Genomic DNA, 18,290 nt, shown 5'->3' with positions numbered 1-18,290 from the left:
TTTAAGGTGTTCCTGTTTTATTAAGTATTGAGTAATATTAAATAACTAGAAGTACTTATGTTAGGATTAGAGTTTGGCTTAGGGTTACTTAGGGTTATTATGCATAATTACTTGTTATTATAAATATAGTAAGTACAGGTAGCATGTGTAACAAGGACACCTTAAAATAAAGTGTTACCCAAAAAACTTCAAAAACATTGCCATTGTTGGCCCTTAAAAGGTGAATGACGCCAGTCCCAACTGTGTTTAAGTTCAAGTGAATAGCTCTTACCATCAGCAGACACGAACTGGCCAACAGCTGAAGACACCCCTCCACTGTTTTCCACAAACTGAACCTCAGATACGATTATATTATCCTCCAGAACCGAACCACAGGCTGTGCAGACCGCACTCCCCCGGGCTGGGTCTGTGTCGATGTCTGCTCCACCACAGTTCTTACACTGACGACTCATACTGGCAGACAGATTCAGACCTGAGAAAGATGAACATGAACACCATTACTGAACAAGAAACATTTGACTAAACACATCATCTATTTAATAACGTCAGTTAGTTATTATTCAGATATTACAACAAGATGCTTAATAAAATCCAACTGAAATTTATAATATATCGTGAGTGATACAGTAACCGACACACTGCGTCGCGACCGGGAATTGAACCCGGGTCGCCGGTTTTCAAACGTCTCTGATCTTCCGCTTCACTACGTAACACATCGCACATCCCTCCACAAAAAACCCTCTTGAGCCACCTTTATTGTCGTTTACATAAACATTTTACTTTTTATTATAAATATCTCTATTATATATTTCTAGTGTCTATACACCTTGCTAAGCTAATATTTTGATACGTGCACATATGCTAACAAATGAAAAGCTAGCTTGCAAAGCCTGTGATACAAATATAAACATAATACAAACAGCCCATTTTATCGTTTTATTCTTTATTTAATATCATAAAGACGCACATAAAGGTAAGACATCAACGCTAGCCTTCAATAGCAAACCACTCACCAGTCAAAAGAAGAAAGACTTGACTTAAAATCAAATACTATCAAGCAGTATCCAGTATCCTTCAGTCCTATTTATTCTCAGCTTTCACAAACTAATTAAGCAACATGTTTAAAAGCACTAAATTCATTTTTACAGTAAAACATTTCACTTGATTCATAACAACATTACTGTTGTGACTTTCTACCCAACTGCTATACAACACTGCGGGCTGCTCTAAAAACTGAATCTAGAGGGGTGGCCGCTATGCCACAGTTTTTCTTTTGGATATTTTATTTAGTTTATTTAACTAATATGAGTTCTTTATGTTATACCACACACTTCAGGAAATATTAATGATAAATGTATCTACACTACAATCCTAGTTATTCGATTTAAAGAAGCTCTTACATTCACAACAGCCCCATTTTGATAATGAACTGGTCCAGTGGAGAACCCCGGTCTTAAAGCGCGATAATATGAAGGGAGTGTGTTGTTTAGCCGATACGCTATCGCAGTCTTTCTCTTATTGGTTTGACAAAATAAAATATCGTTCGTTATATTTGTAATCGCTTGTCTGTTCTTATATAAACACCGCTAGGTTAAAAATAATAAAACGAGACTTTGATTTTGACAGTTTATGACATGCTGACCGGGAAGTAAATGTTGCACAGTTCAAATGTGTGCAGATAGTTTTAGTAAGGTAAAATAACAATCAAACGTTATTTTATTAAGCATACACATCTTAAATGGAGATTCACAAGAGGTGATGGAGTGGGAACAGCTCGATCTGAATCCAAGGATTATTACTGCTGTTAAAAAAGGTTGGCAAGAAATCCACCTGGAGTACACTTAGATTTAAGTTTAATTCGCTTCTTATTTAATGTTATTTTAATGTGTTGTTCAGCCAATTTTAGATCAGCCAAGGAGATCCTCTGTGTCTCTGGTCCAGATTTACAGAGACTGACTCGTTTGTCAAAGACTGATGTTCAGCGCCTGCATTATGCTGTAGCGGCTACTGTCCGCAAGTCCAAGCCGGTTACAGGTGGGCTTGGTTGATTTCGACCACTAAAGTACCACTTTTCATTCATATAATTAATTATTTTTAAATAAAACAGCTATTTTGAAGCCAAACTAATGTTTTAATATACTGTCAGCTTTACAGCTTTTCCAGGGAGAATGTCCTGTTTTGGAAGCTGGACACAGGCTCTCTTTTGCCTGCCCCATTCTGGACGGTCTGATGCGTGGTGGTCTCCCGTTACGAGGAATAACAGAGCTGGCAGGCGAGAGTGCTGCTGGAAAAACTCAGTTTTGTTTGCAGCTTTGCCTGTCTGTCCAGTATCCTCAAGAAAACGGAGGACTGAATTCAGGTAAGGGGACATGAGCCATCGAGACCCCCTTGGAAGTTTTCAGAGGTCCCCTAACGAGCCTCGGTCCCCTGGTTGAGGACCACTGCTGTAGATTGCAGACATTTCAACTATCAGAAAAGCTTTGAGTAGAGTTTGAAATCTCTTCTGAAACTGGCAACGTGAGATTACTGGGGTAATAGTTGAGAAGAAAGTAATAATTTTGACAAATTTCCGCTGACCTGCTGTATTAAAGGCATGGTTCACCCAAAAAAAATGAAAATGACCCCATGATTTACTCACTCTCAAGCCATCCTAGATGTATATGACTTTCTTATTTCAGACAAATGCAGTCAGAGTTATATGTGACCCTAGACCACAAAACCAGTCATAAGTGAGCTTTATACATCATCTGAAAGCTGAATAAATAAGCTTTCCATCGATGTATGGTTTGTTAGGATAGGACAATATTTGGCCAAGATACATCTATTTCAGTATATGGAAACTGAGAGTGGAAAAAATTCAAAATATTGAGAAAATCGCCTTTAAAGTTTTCCAAATTAAGTTCTTTGTGATGCATATTACTAATCAAAAATTAAGTTTTGATATATTTACAGTAGAAAATTTACAAAATTTCTTCATGGAACATGATCTTTACTTTATTTCCTAAGGAATTTTGGCATAAAAGAAAAATCAATAATTTTGACCCATACAATGTATTTTTGGCTATTGCTACAAATATACCCCAGCGACTTAAGACTGTTTTTTTGGTCCAGGGTCACATATTAAGAAAATGTCCAGGCTTTTCCAAGCTTTATAATGTCACTGAATGGGTGTTGAGATTTTGAAGTTCAATAAAGTGCATCCATCCATCATGAAATGCACACCACATGACTCTAGAGGGTTAATATAGGCCTTCTGAAGCGAATCGATGCGTTTGAGTAAGAAAAATATCTGTATTTAAAACTTTAGAAACTGTAATCTCTAGCTACCGCTAACTTTTGTCATCCAGCGGCGACGTAGGTTTAACGTAAGCTCGTAAGTGAGAAATGACGAACATGGAAGTGCAGAGGAGAGAGCAAAACAAAACACCGGTCACAAATTAGAAGTACAAAATGAGGAACTGTAAAGAAAAATGTCCGATGATTTAAATATAAGCCAATAGGAGACTGGTTTTCCTTTGCTGTATACAAAACTTGGCTCTCATGAGGCTAGCATATTTTCACCGGAGCTCATGCTACGCCTACGTCATCTGGTGGAATGCCACTGTCTTGTGAACGCATGTGCGACAGCTAGTGGAATCTAGAGATTGTAGTATATAAAGTTTTAAATATAGATATTTTTCTTACACAAATGCATCAATTCCCTTCAGAAGGCCTTTATTAACCCCTCTGGAGCCATGTGGAGCACTTTTAATGATGGATGGATGCACTTTTTTGGACTTCAAAATCTTAACGCCCATTCACTGCCATTATAAAGCTTATATAAAGAGCCAGGACATTTATCAATATCACTCTGATTGTATTCGTCTGAAAGAACAAAGTCATATACACCTAGGATAGCTTGAGGGTGAATAAACCATAGGGTAATTAAAATTTTGGGGTAAACTATCTCTTTAAAACACATTTTATATGGTAATTTAACAGGAGCTGTTTATATTTGCACTGAGGATTCCTTCCCCATCAAACGACTAAGGCAACTTATTACCCAGCAGCCCCGGCTCAGACCAGATCTGCCACCAGCTCTGATCCGCAGTCGGCGTTTTAGCGACAACATCTACATCGAGCATGCAGCTGATCTGGTAAGACTTGCAAACACTCCTCTTAATTAAGTTCATAACTATCAGAAAGCTCATAATGCTGGTTGATATGTGAGCAGGAGGCTCTGCAGGCGTGTGTGTCTCAGCGTGTGCCCGTGCTGTTGAAGCGAGGGCTGGTCAGACTGCTGGTGGTGGATTCTGTGGCGGCTCTGTTTCGCAGTGAGTTCCAGGCTGATGAGGCTATAGAGAGGTCACGCCACCTGCTGGCCTTTTCCAACAGACTTCACCACCTGAGTCATGAATACGGTGCACCTGTAGTCTGCGTCAACCAGGTTAGACTAGCATCTCATTTCTAACACCTGATCAGAAATACTATTCAATATGCTCTGCAAACACTATAGATCTTACCATTTGAATTTAAAGGGATAGTTCTCCAAATAAAAAATCTGTCATTAATTACTCACCCTAATGTTGTTTCAAACCCGTAAGACCTTTGTTCATCTTCGGAAGACAAATTAAGATATTTTTGATGAAATCTGAGAGCTTTCTCGCCCTGCATAGACAGCAATACAACTGACACGTTCAAGGCCCAGAAAGGTAGTAAGAACATCGTTAAAATAGTCCATGTGACATCAGTGGTTCAACCGTAATTTTATGTAGCTATGAGAATACTTTCTGTGTGCAAAGAAAACAAAAATAACAACTTTATTCAACAATTTCTTCTCTTCTGTGTCAGTCTTCAACGCAAATTCAAGTACCATGACCTTTCTGGCCCTTGAACGTGGTAATTGCGTTGCTGTCTATGCAGGGTCAGAAAGCTCTTGGATTTAATCAGAAATATCTTAATTTATGTTCTGAAGATGAATGAAGGTCTTACAAGTTGGGAAAGACATGAGGGCGAGTAATTGATGACAGAATTTTCATTTTTGTGTGACCTATCCCTTTAAATAACATAGAAATTGTTCTTATTTCTCTGCTCCAGGTTACAGATGTTGTGGATGGACCAAATCAAGGAAGGTGTGACTATGGGTGAGTGTTTTTGTGTCAGTGGCAAGAAAAATATGTGAACCCACTGTTTTTCGGCATTATTCAAATGGCATCTGATCTTTATCAATAAAAAACACAATGTGCTTAAGCAAATGACACATAAACAACTCTAATCTTTTGTGTCTTTTATTGAACACATCCCAATAAATATTCCCAGTGCCTTAAGCTTATTGTGCTTTTCTATAATTGGGAATTTCATAGAGATCAGATTACATTTTATGACCAATTAATGCAGAATACTAACCAATTCCAGTGGCTTCATATACTAGTTCTTGTCACTGTATAAAAGCTCAGCTCATTTCATCATATTTTGCCATTTCTAACTTATCATACACAGGCTGGTGGGCAGTAAGGTGCTTCCTGCATTGGGCATTGCCTGGGCCAACCAGGTGATGGTGAGACTCATGCTCAGGAGATTGACGGGTCAAGTCCAATCGGACAACCGAAGCAGTGCTCCTCGAAAATTAGAAGTGGTTTTCGCCCCACACCTCCCTCGAGCGAGCTGCTTGTGTGGGGTTTGGGAAGAAGGAGTGAGAGGGATCCCTGATGACCACTCAGACCTGCAGCAGGGCTCTTCATGATGAATTATCTGCAAAATGAGCAGATGGAGAGGACATTCACTACAACATGGCAGTTAACAACTGCTAATGGACAAAAATGTTTATAAAGGACATTTGAATGTTTTTTTTTGTGAGGAATGGCTACATTTTTACCATTTGAAATTAATGCTGCACATTATTAATATACAATTCTCAGAGGTATTATGTCTAAATAATTTTGTAAAATGTAATCCTGTTTTTATAACAATTGTTATTATTATTATTAAGCCCTTGGTCCACAGAATAAATGTTTTACTTAAATATATATGTTGTCTCAGCTTTCAGACATAAATATAGTTCTAAGCAGCAATAAGTAAGGTGAATAAAGCCTAATTGTCACCTCACAGCTGTCCTTGAAAAGAACAGGTTGTTTTGTTCTCTCATATCAGAAAACAAAGCAAATTCAATTTGCTCTATAATTGTCTGTAGTCCAGTCACTCCTCAATCGATCTACCGACCTGCAACACTCAAATCACGGACAGAGAGCATTAGTTGAGACTAGGCTATGATATTTTAAACAGAAAGGCAAATATAGCACTTTTCCCAGAAAAATGGGCTGCCCTTTTCTACAATGTTTTCATGCCGTGGTGTGGCCATGTAGTAAACCCTAGCGGTATGACAAAAAGGGTCATGTGACAATGTAAAATTCTAATGTTGTACATGATCCTTCTTAACATGAAATCAGTGTTTTCTATTTTGGGAAAGTTCAAATGGTAGAATGTATATACACACTACCAGACAAAAGTTTTTGAACAGTAAGATTTTTAATGTTTTTTTAAAGAACTATCTTCTGCTCAGCACGACTGCATTTATTTGATCCAAAGTACAGGAAAAAATAGTACAATTTTGAAATATTTTTACTATTTAAAATCACTGTTTTCTACTTTATTATATTTTACATTTTAATTTATTCATGTGATTTCAAAGCTGCATTTTTAGCATCATTACTTTAGTCACATGATCCTTCAGAAATCATTCTAATATTCTGATTTGCTGCTGAAAAACTTTAGAACATAAAGTTTAGAAGAACAGCACTTATCTGAAATAGAAACCTTTTGTAACATTATAAATGTCTTTATTATCACTTTTAATCAATTAAAAGCATCCTTGCTAAACAAAAGTATTAATTTTTTATCATTTCTTTCAAAAAAAAAAAAACTGACATGATTTCTGAGCGATCATGTGACACTGAAGACTGGAGTAATGATGCTGAAAATTTGGCTTTGATTACAGGAAGAAATTACATTTTAAAATATATTAAAAGTTATTTTAAATAGTAAAAAAAAAAAATATATCAATGTTACTGATTTTGCTATATTTTGGATCAAATAAATGCAGGCTTGGTGAGCAAAAAAGAATTCTTTAAAAAACATTAAAATTCTTGCTGTTCAAAAACTAAAAAATAAAATAAAATAAAAAAGGAAGACAAACAGAACCACCCATTTTCAGATTTTTTGGTGATTATTATTCCACCTATATATCTTCTTGTTCAGGACCTGTTATGAGTCACTTGTGACTATTTATAATCTGTTGAAAGCTATTCTCACCAGCAGAGGGAGTTGAAATCCCACAAAACTCACTGTGTACATGCTACATGGGATTGTCCTAAGACATAGATCTCACTGACAGTCTGGCTTGCCACTGACGTGGATGGGCAGATAGAGCACTGATAACAATAAGTGATCCACAGCAAACCAGATAAAGCTTTCTGGTATACATAACTGATAGCAAACAGTGCAACACCAGGGGAGCTGTGTAAAAATATGTTTTAAAACAAAAACCTTAAGGTATGGCAGTGATCTGAGTGGACATGATATAAAAATGCCTTATTTTAAAAATCTGAACACTGTACTTGTATTAGTATCCGAGTTTGACTCAACGGGCCAAGGTTTAACTGTTTCTCATTAGCTATGCTAATTGATTAAACCAATTAACACTGATGGCTATTCAAAAGTTGGGGTGTATTCATATAAAATACCATTCAAAAGTTTGGGGTTTTATTTATTTAATTTTTAAAAAGTCTCTTATGCTTACCAAAAACAGTAAAAACAGTAATATTGCAAATTATTATCATTTAAAATAACAGTTTTTTATTTGAATACATTTTTAAAATTCAGAAATCATTCTAATATGCTGATTTGCTGCTAAAAATTTAATTTTTTAACAATATTCAGTTTAAGTGAGATTTATTGTCATTCCACTCTGTGTAGACATACAAAGGAACAAATATTGAAAAGCTTAATATTTTTGCAATAATAATTCTTTATATTAATACTTTTTTCAGCATTCTTTGATAAAAGGAACGCTTAAAATAACAGTGCTTATTTAAAATAGTAATCTTTTTGTAATATTACTGTCACCCTTAAACCATTTAATGCATCCTTGCTGAATAAAAGCATTCATTTTTAAAAAAGGAAATCTTACTGACCCCAAATTATGAACAGTAGTGTATATATATTACAGATATTTTGTTATATTAGATATTTTGTTTTTGGAGCGCCCATTTTTTCCTCTCTGCTGCCTTTCACATCAAATCATCAATTGATTTATGAGACATGCTGGGTCTTATGAGAGAATTGATCTAACACTGCGGTCCAAACCATATTGCAGAGCTGTGAAAAACCCTGAGTCATCCAACTCTATTTCACACTGTTTTTCACAGTACATTTAAAACAGAATTTTGCAGCGTACATCCTCTTCAGTTCCACATTTCAAGATGTCTCTCCAAACGAAAGTGCAAACTAGCCAAAATGCCTGGCAGTGATTAAAGTCCAGCTCCACAGAAAGGGGTTTTTGAATAGGCTTTTAATCCTGTGAAGCTACTTAACACACACACACACACACACACACACACTGAGTTAGCCTCTTTATCAGCATCAGAAAAACGAATATTAGTGCACATAAACAAACGCACTCATATGCAACTAAACGCTGTGAGCAACTACACTCGCCTTTGAGCTCGTCCTGTCACCATGGCGACGATCACATGGGTTGTCTGTCCCAGATTGTTTGACCACCCCCACCCTCGGCAAGACAAGCACCCTCTCCATCCATCGCACTGCAAGCTGAACTCAACCCCCCTCCATCCCCTTCTGCAAACACACACACACACACTTTCCTCCTTCCACTCAGCTGTTTATTGCCGCACTGATGAAAACCTTGTTATGTAACTCCACCGGTCTTAACGGGCTACACACAGACGGGCTTTCAGAATACATGCATAACCGCCCACATCTGCCACCGTCTTCAAAATGACTGCCGGGCTTTGAGAGCTCCTCACACATCAAGCGGTCTTAACCCGGACTCTGGTTTGTCAAGCAGGCGTCTGTTAGTATGCAACCCACATCTACTCGTCTCAGCCAGGGGCATCGGAGAGACGGATGCAGTGACTGCAGGCTGCAAATCTCTCTCTCTCTCATACAAACATGCATATACGGCCATCTTGGGAAACAGGAGTCGAGGAGGAGAAAAATGGATTCTTGTGTTGAGGCCTGAGGAGAAATGTAGAGCATGTGAAGGTGGAAATATATGCTGAATATTATATCAAAGAAAGACAAGGAACACAGCTGCAAAAACAACACGAGGTTACACACCATGATATCTTTACGTGCCTCCCCCCTTTATTTAAAATACCAGAAAAAGAAAATCTTTTATATTTTTACCCTAACAATGTAATCAATATTCTGTTTATTAAAGCAAAGTATGAATCTCATCTAGTGTTTTTAAGCATTTTACATTTATTCCAAAATAGTAACTCAAAAGCATTAACAATTAAAACAATATATTTTATTTGTGAACTTATGTTCAGCTATTCTTTTTAATAGTTGACTTTTAACTATTTTTACATTTTCAGATCATCAGTCATCAAAGCTCGGTAAATATGGTCATAGCTGATAGCTGATTACTCACTAAAAACACCCACAGATCATATTTTCAGGCCATTTTAAGTCTTATTTTGACGTTACAAGTTGTTATTTGCATTTTTAAATTAGTCTTCCCATTAACACCTTTATATCGCTTATTCAGAATGATTCGCGAACACAGAACGTGAACGAACACAAGAGATGGGATTTATCGCATGAACCAATCACAGCCGAACATAACCAGTCATATCCAATCATATCGCGATGGAGGCATTGCCTCCTCTCATGTGACTTCAGTCCATTCATTCTCAATTACCCCCCACCAAACTCACCGCACGCTTTAGCGGGTCTGTTAAAACTCAGTGGGCTCAGGGGAGGTGAGAGAGATGCAAACAACCATGTTTCTTTAGAAAAACGAGTGATTTATACACTTTTTAATGTTATATTTTGTAATGTTGTTTTATTTTCTTATCCAATATTTTGAAATAAAATATATTTTCAATAAAAATGAAGGAAATAATGGAAAAGTTGAAAATAAAGTATCGGTTAGGGTAGGTGTAGGGAGGGCTTTATTGTTCAATAAGGTGGCATCAATTTAATAATTTGAATTAAAACTATAATTTACACTCAATACATTATGATTGCATACTGTTTTATAATGTATCTACTACAATACTGAGGTGCAGATAATTGCCTCTATTTGCAAGAAGCATTATAAATAGCAGAAAATCCTACTATTTTAACAGAAATAGAATCTATAGCCATTTGCACTAACTGTAAATAGCATCTGTCATTAAGAAAAGTATCTACATACACTTAGTGCAAATAGCCAGTGCCATATATATATATATGATGTGAGTACTCATGAAGTCTTGTGAGTACTAAACTAAGTTCTCTTTTATGTCTTATTGCACCTAAACTGTCCTGAGTTATAAAAACAGTTGGTTATGTCTGTGAAGGTAAACAGCTAGAAAATAAATCACATTTATATTAGATCTGTGTGGCAGCAGTGTAACATACAGTAATTAAATTAACTGTTCTCTCGTCTCCTCTAAGGCTAGGACTCTAAATAGTGACGCTCCCCATAACACTAACTGTTGCCAGCAGGTGGCGCTATGGCTATAACTGAATACAGTCATGGGCATGTATTGAGGACAGCACTCTTATCAAATATGTAAATTTTAGTGCAGATCGGATATTGTATGCCTCAATTATAACAACTTCCTTTTTAATGGCGAAACATCGAAGTTTGTCAGGCTGCCACAGACACGCCATTCAATGAAAACTGAAGACCTTTACAATTTAACATTACAGAGGGCTTTAGATTAGACTGACCAAATTTGGTTTTGATCTGTTTAAATCTCTAGGAGGAGTTCATTTAAATACAACACCTGAAAATGGCAAAAACGGCACAAAACTAAATATTAAAACTTATCAAAAACGTATTAAAACTAAATATCTTTTTTGAAGGTATCGGTGTGTTACATGCGTCTATCGAATTTCGTACATGTATGTGAAACATAGCTTAAGGGGCACTTTGTTGAAATTTTAAAGGTGGCACTATCGAGCCATTTTGCCACACCCATTTCTAAAACCCATATCAGATGGGTTTCAGCACTTTTGGTGCATGTGCAAAGTTTCATGAGTTTTCCAGCATGTTTAGGGCTTAAAAAAATGTGATTCATTTTGAAGAAGAAGACGAATCTAAGCAATTCCAATAAGGTCCATCAGTGCTCAGGCCCTAACAAACTAATTTTACTCAGAAACAGAGCTTTTCTGAGGGGTTCGGGAAAATCAGACTTATTTCTGTTGCAGAATATTATCACGTCCCAGTCCCAGCTCCTATCAAAAGAGTCACAGCTGCATTCAAATTAGCTCTCCAGAAACACAGATGTGCAAGAATGAGGGCATAAAGTATATATGTGTGATGTATATAAAAAGACGATTAGCACAAAAATCAAACAGAAAAGTGAGAGTCTGAATGGCTTTTATGGCAGGAGACAGGCAGCAGCTGGTCGGTTGCTAAGACAACCAGGATTAGTCCTGCGCCATTGGCCCTCAGCTGCGCCACAGACGCTTTCTCCAGGAGGTCTGAACACAATCCCACCTGGATTACAACACATCTGCCTCAAATCATCATTTATATCATAACATATTTGTTAAAATATCACATTTCATGTGATAGTGCATACTATACCTAAAGTCAACTTGTTAACAATACTGGTTTACAGAAATCAAGCAAAAGAGGAGGAAAAATGATTGCTGGTTTAACATATCAGTCATTTATGACACTGTAATAGGAGAAAACAATCTGGAAGCAAATGTAAACAAACAAGGAGAGGGAAGGACACAAGAGTATGACATCATCAGTAGTGATGCAGAACGGTGCAGTAGCAGAATTCCACCACAGGGGGCACAGTGACGTCAATACAAACTACACTCTTAAAAATAAAGAGGGTTTTCACATGCCACAGAAGAACCATTTTGAGTTCCCCAAAGGACCTTTCAGCAAACAGTTCATAAAAAGAACCATTTTTTCGAGCAACATTTTAGTTGCCAGATCCTTATTTTTAGGCATGTATTTTCATGGAAAACGTTTGATCTTTTAATTATTTTTAGGGGCTTTAAATTTCTGAAGTTCTGTAAAGACCAAATTCAAGTAAACTAAGCTATTTACTATTGCCTATATACAGTATCTGTCACTGAAACAGCACAAGTAGCATGGCTACAATATTTATTCCAGCCTACTGTGTCAATCCAGACAAGATTCACGCAGACTAAAATAAGTCTTCTATAAAATTGGCCTGTTCAGTTGCCTTCTTTTTTCGTAAAGCAAACAACTAAACTGGTTCCAGATCAGCTCACATGCCAGCATGTGAATCAGGCATGTGAACCACTGACTGAGAGTATTGTCCAGTGGCAGATGAAACAGTTTCAGATACACAGTAGTTTTATTCAGAAAAGCAGGCTGGGCCGACCCATTATGTAGATTTTGCAAAACGGGGGGTTTGCACTCTGAGACCCTCTTTACTGAACTAGGTCACACGTTGTCATGAAAGCAAAGAATTTTACTGAAAAGAAGAGAGAAGTTAACAAACAATCCAGTCAGCAACGTGTGCATGTTGGGGAAATCATTGATTTTGCTAATACCTAGTACCAGCACTGCTCGATAATCCAGAATTGATTGAATGCTCTCTCCTTAGCTTAGTTTATCCCTCTATCTTGCTCTCTATCACAAACTCACATTGTCAGGCAAGACCAAACATCACTTCCAGGACGTTTGGGAAGAATCCGTAATGAGACAGAGGCATTGTGGCATTGAGGCGTCTCCATGGTGACAGGAAGCCAAGCTGGAAAAAACACACAATAGTCAGCAGCAGTGGGAGGTAAATGTGAGAATACGCGGAGAGGGGTTTATCGGTGTGTGAACAATAAGTAGAACTGACGCTGAGCCTCAGAATTTCTTACATTATGAAACAATAACGACTGTAAATGGCTTCAAGATGATCATTGCTTCTGGGTCAATAACATAATCCTTACTTATCTATTAATTCATTCATAAATACATTAAAATTCATTCCACATATACCTCATGAAACACAAAAAGACCAAATTTGGTAGTAAAGTGCTCTGACGTAAACTTTTGAATTTATGAATATGTCAAAATTAGCACATTAACACAGGTGATTATTTTTTTCCAGTTTAACGGTGCTACAGGGGTGGGGCTAGGGTTGGCCACTCTCTTCACAACTGCTGTCTCTTTTTTCTTGTCAAGAAGTGCGTTTATTTAGTCGCTTCACGTTTTTACGACCACATCAAATGGGAGACTTTTCAGAAGCGGCCTCCACTTCGCCTCAGCGACAGGTGCTAGTCAAACGAATGTGGGAAAGGTACTGATGACGAGAAGCTTCAAGTGAAACAACAGTAAACTGTGGTCAGATGAGATGTTGTCAGGCTATATGTCCCTAAAAATGAATCTTCCTGTCCTGTCAGCAATTACACTGTGCTCGAAGCAAGCGCACTTCAATTGCACGCACAAATGCAGCAGCACGCGCTGTAGCCTGTATCAATTCATATTAAAGCACGAATGAAACTACGAGCATGCGTGTCAGATACACGTCATCTTCAGCAGCAGCAGCAGCTCTTAAAGGAGAGGTCCACTTCCAGAACAACAATTTACAAATAATTTACTCACCCCTTTGTCATCCAAAATGTTCATGTCTTTCTTCAGTCGAAAAAAAAATTATGTTTTTTGAGGAAAGCATTTCAGGATTTTTCTGCAAATAATGGACATTGGTGCCCCGAACTTGAACTTCCAAAATGCAATTTAAATGCAGCTTCAAAGAGCTCTAAACGATCCCAGCCGAGGAAGAAGGGTCTTATCTAGCGAAACGATTGGTCATTGTTTTCAAAAAATAAAAATTTGCATACATTTTAAGCACAAAAGCTCATGTAGCACAGGCTCTGGGATGCACATTCACGGGTCGTTCTTGAACAATTCATTCATTTTGAACAAATCTTTAATCGGGAAGAACGAGTCATCTCGGGGAATGATTCGTTCAGTCTCGTATGCGCAACATCCTATTAGGTTCTGTACTGGAATTAGTTCACCTGTTTCTTCGTCTTCGGTTTTTCAAGTTGTTCGTTCATCTTATGAGGCTGTCATGTGATGCTGATTTTGCTAAAATGAACGAAATGACAGATACATTCATGTTGCTGAACGAGACTCAAAGGTCTGAGTCAGTAAAATGATCCGAACTTCCCATCATTACTATGAATTACTTCTTCAAATCACCACAAGTTCATCGTCTGCGTACTCCGGCTCGAAAAGGTAGAGCAGGGGTCACCAGTTCCAGTCCTGGGCGGCTGGTGTCCCTGCAGAGTTTAGCTCCAACCCTAATCAAACACACCAGAACCAGCTAATCAAGGTCTTATTAGATATACTTGAAACTTCCAGGCAGGTGTGTTGAGGAAAGTTGGAGGTAAACTCTTCAGGACACCGGCCCTCCAGGAACAAGTTTGGTTAACCCTGAGGTAGAGCATGTCAAAAAAATCCATGTTATTTTCTCCTACAACTTCAGAATTGTCTGATATCGTTGTACCTTTTTGTTTGTAAACAGCGTTTGACTTACTTGCACTTTCATAGTCGTTGCGCGTTCACTTTGTAAACACTGGGTCTGTAGTTCTGCCTACGTTCTGCATTACCTTTCAACTTAATTCCATATAATATGAACGCGCATCCCAGAGCCTGTGCTACACAAGCTTTTGTACTTAAAAAGTATACAAATTTCTGTCAAAAAAATGACAGATCATTTAGTTAGATAAGACCCTTCTTCCTCGGCTGGGATCGTTTAGAGCTCTTTGAAGCTGCATTTAAACTACATTTTGGAAGTTCAAAATCGGGGCACAAATGAAGTCCATTATATGGAGAAAAATCCTGAAATGCTTTCTTCAAAAACCATAATTTCTTCACGACTGAAGACAGAAAGACCTGAACATCTTGGATGACAAGGGGGTGAGTACATTATTTGTAAATTGTTGTTCTGGAAGTGGACTTCTCCTTTAAAGTAATAGCAGCCAAATAACCCAATAACCCAACTGCTGTGATGTCTGTTAATCAAAGTTTTAAATTTTTGTAGCTTTAAGGGTTCATCTACATTTAATTTAGTATTTAGTGTTTGTTATGTGAAGATTGTTTTAAGTTCACTTAAATTAGAAATTGTTTTTTTTTTTCAGGTCTGAGAAATGTTAAAATTGACAGCTCTCAATTATACTGTAATGTTGAATGGTTAAATATTAAGAAAAAAAGAAAAGTTTCCTAGAGACATCAGTAATACTGGTACCAGTGATACTCACCTTCAGTCATAAAAAAATAAAATTAAAGGTAAAATATTTAGATTTTTTGAATAAAATATGCAAAATCTACTAGAACAGTTATATATTTTGCAGACTTGTATACCTACATTATTCCAGCTGTTTCCAAGAATATTTAAATCCAGAGAAAAAAGTAATTTTAATTAGTATACCAGACCATGTCACTGCATCGCCTGCCAATGACATCATACACCCTCGATTTTTCCAGTTTTATTTTGTAGAAATCATAGAAACCCCAAAGACACTGTAATATGTTATGCATTTTATTTATCTAGTGTGATAAACCAGAGTTACTTTTTCCTACATACGCATGAAAGGAAGAAATGGAAGTGGAAGTGGTCAACTGTCGCATAATAAAAGCTACGCTGCTTTCGAGCCTTGTATCGCGCTTATCCTTCATTAGTAATCGCTCCAACGGCCTCATTACGCTTCTACGACTTTAAGCCCCACCCTGCTTCATTGTACAGTGACTTTAATAAGTCTATAATACATTAGCTCATCAATGAACACGGCTGTGAGGATGAAGACAACAACATGCTCACGGCGTCATCACACTACGCCTTTGTTTCTTGTTTGTTTTGAATATGCACCCTCTAGCAGTGAAAACGTACATATTGTGGCTTTAAACAAATATTAAAAATAAACTGTCTCTATGTTGTTTCTACATTAATTTGAAGACTGAATGTGAAATTATTGCAATAGAAAAGTATATTTAAAACTTTAATGTTAGGTGAGCTTACATTTTTTTAATCAATTGACAGCACTAATATTTAGGCGAGTTTTCTTAAATGAGGTCCAGTGACCTCAGAACACCTCCTCAATAAAGAACATGTTTTTAATTTATGAATTTAACAAAGAATGATCTGCATTCTGCATTAGAGATTAGATCTCAGATCTGGAGCATCTGTCCTGATAACATGGTGAAGAAAAAAGTAAAATAAGCCTCATTAAAAGAACAAAATTCTTGAAAAATGAACAATGTTAGCACTCCAACACTTGTGCGAGCGACACATGCTGCTCATTCGTGGAAACTGGACTATGCAGAGGACAATTAAAGCAGAAGGTGAAAGTACATTTCAGATCAGTGCCTGTTTTTAGCAGCGCCAGCATTGTCCTAGACTGACTGACTCCCTCCTGCCTGTTCCCCACAGTGTTATGTAATCCTCCAAAATGTACCAATTTTGCAATTTTATTAGACTCACAAATCAAAACGGCTTTGGGAGAGACGGATGTTACCTATCCTTACATTTAAATGTTTGGAGGTACCCACAGGGTAGCCGTCTGAAGGAATACACCTCTAAGAATGCCTCAGGACTACTCACATTCACCAAAAGTAAACAGTATGGTTTTGGTATTTAATTATCATACATAATTCCATTGACTCTAGTGCACAGATGCCATTTCAGGGTCACAAAGGTCATTTCATTACTGAAAGACAATCACAGGGGTGCCATATACTACAACATGATGACTGATGTACTCCATGAGCTAAGAAGCGCTCCAAATTAAACAGCCAGCGTCCTTTACGTTTTTACTAAATTGGACCATCTATGATTGATTGTTCTCTGTGGAGCCTGACAAACCCATCATGCTTTGTATTAATTTGACCTGAGGTAACCTTGGAGTATCTGCTCCAGTGTTATGTCATTTCGGCTCTATTTTTTAGTTTTTATTCGTACCCATTTTGTCCTTCTTCTGTTCTCTCTTCCTTAGATAATACCTTCTGTTCTTAATGACCCGGGGACGGAGCACAAAAACTGCAAACACAACAGAGACCATCTGTGATGTCTGAGTCCTATGTATATTATTATGCATGCTGAAGGTTATACTTGGAGGATAAGGTGCTGTTAAAGGAATAGTTCAAAAATGAAAATTCTGAAAACATTTCCTTTTTACATTTTTAGAAATAAACGTTTCAAATTTAAAGGGATAGTTCACCCAAAAATGAAAGTTCTGTCATTAATTACTCACCCTCATGTCGTTCCAAACCTGTAAGACCTTCGTTCTTCTTCAGAACACAAATTAAATATTTTTGATAAAACCTGAGAGCTTTCTGACAGCTTTTCTTTTTAAACAGCAACGTAACCTCTACGTTCAAGGTTTGAAACAACATCATGGTAAGTAGTCAAAGACAGAATTTTCATTTTTGGGTGAACTATCCCTTTAAGAACCATTTTTGGTTCCCCAAAGAAGCTTTCAGTGAACAGTCCTTAAAAGAACCATTTTTAATTAACTTAAATAAAGCAGCTATTTAGCAGAATGTCCAATCTGCTCTTTTCCATACAGTGAAAAGTTTCTATACTGCGTTTGATTACGTAACTCTACATTAAATCAAAGTGCCACCTGCCAGACGAGGAAGAATTACCGCTGCAGTAAAACACTTCCTAACCTAGTCACCACGATTAGACACTGATTCAGGCTTATCCCATCTGCGTAAGTGATTGTCTCAACTCCCTAAATAGAGTGACATGCCACCAAACTAACTGCAAACACTCTGACCATCAACCGGATGTTTACAAGCACTGGGCATCCTCCACATAATTAAGTTCCCATTGAGAGTAAGTGTTCCTCATAATCCTAATTACACACAATTACAAACAGACACATTAACTGAGTCTGTTACAGCATGTGAGAGAGAAGGACACAATGATGACTGCAAGCCCTGACTCAGGAATAAACCACCAGACAACAATTCTTCCCTAGCAGCATTTCTGTTTGCAGTAATGGGCTAACTAATGTTAGACTCAGGCTGTAAATTAGCACTTGCCAAGAACTCAATGGGAGCTTTAGGGGCATCTTAAACACGTTTTTAA

At 37.3% G+C, this 18,290-nt stretch overlaps 2 protein-coding genes across 2 annotated transcripts in view; one reads left to right on the top strand and one right to left on the bottom strand.

The window, feature by feature from the left end:
• Positions 1-1,214, bottom strand: part of brf1b (BRF1 RNA polymerase III transcription initiation factor subunit b) — a 77,032-nt gene extending 75,818 nt beyond the window's left edge. The window contains exons 1-2 of the mRNA XM_051138049.1: positions 1,014-1,214; positions 272-472 (exon numbers count right to left, since the gene is read on the bottom strand). Coding sequence (XP_050994006.1) covers positions 272-452 — 181 coding nt within the window. The 5' untranslated portion in view covers positions 453-472; positions 1,014-1,214. The remainder of the gene's footprint in view (positions 1-271; positions 473-1,013) is intronic.
• A 236-nt stretch (positions 1,215-1,450) lies between these two features.
• xrcc3 (X-ray repair complementing defective repair in Chinese hamster cells 3) lies at positions 1,451-6,579 on the top strand. Its single transcript, XM_051138059.1, has 7 exons — positions 1,451-1,813; positions 1,897-2,034; positions 2,147-2,359; positions 3,982-4,136; positions 4,214-4,426; positions 5,077-5,123; positions 5,479-6,579. Exons 1-7 carry the CDS (start codon positions 1,759-1,761, stop codon positions 5,720-5,722), a joined length of 1,065 nt encoding a protein of 354 aa, XP_050994016.1. The 5' UTR covers positions 1,451-1,758; the 3' UTR covers positions 5,723-6,579.
• The last annotated feature ends 11,711 nt before the right edge of the window (positions 6,580-18,290 follow it).

Source organism: Labeo rohita, chromosome 20 (genome assembly GCF_022985175.1).
Source record: "Labeo rohita strain BAU-BD-2019 chromosome 20, IGBB_LRoh.1.0, whole genome shotgun sequence".
NCBI classification, from domain to species: Eukaryota; Metazoa; Chordata; class Actinopteri; order Cypriniformes; family Cyprinidae; genus Labeo; species Labeo rohita.
This window is presented reverse-complemented; position numbering and strand designations above follow the sequence as displayed.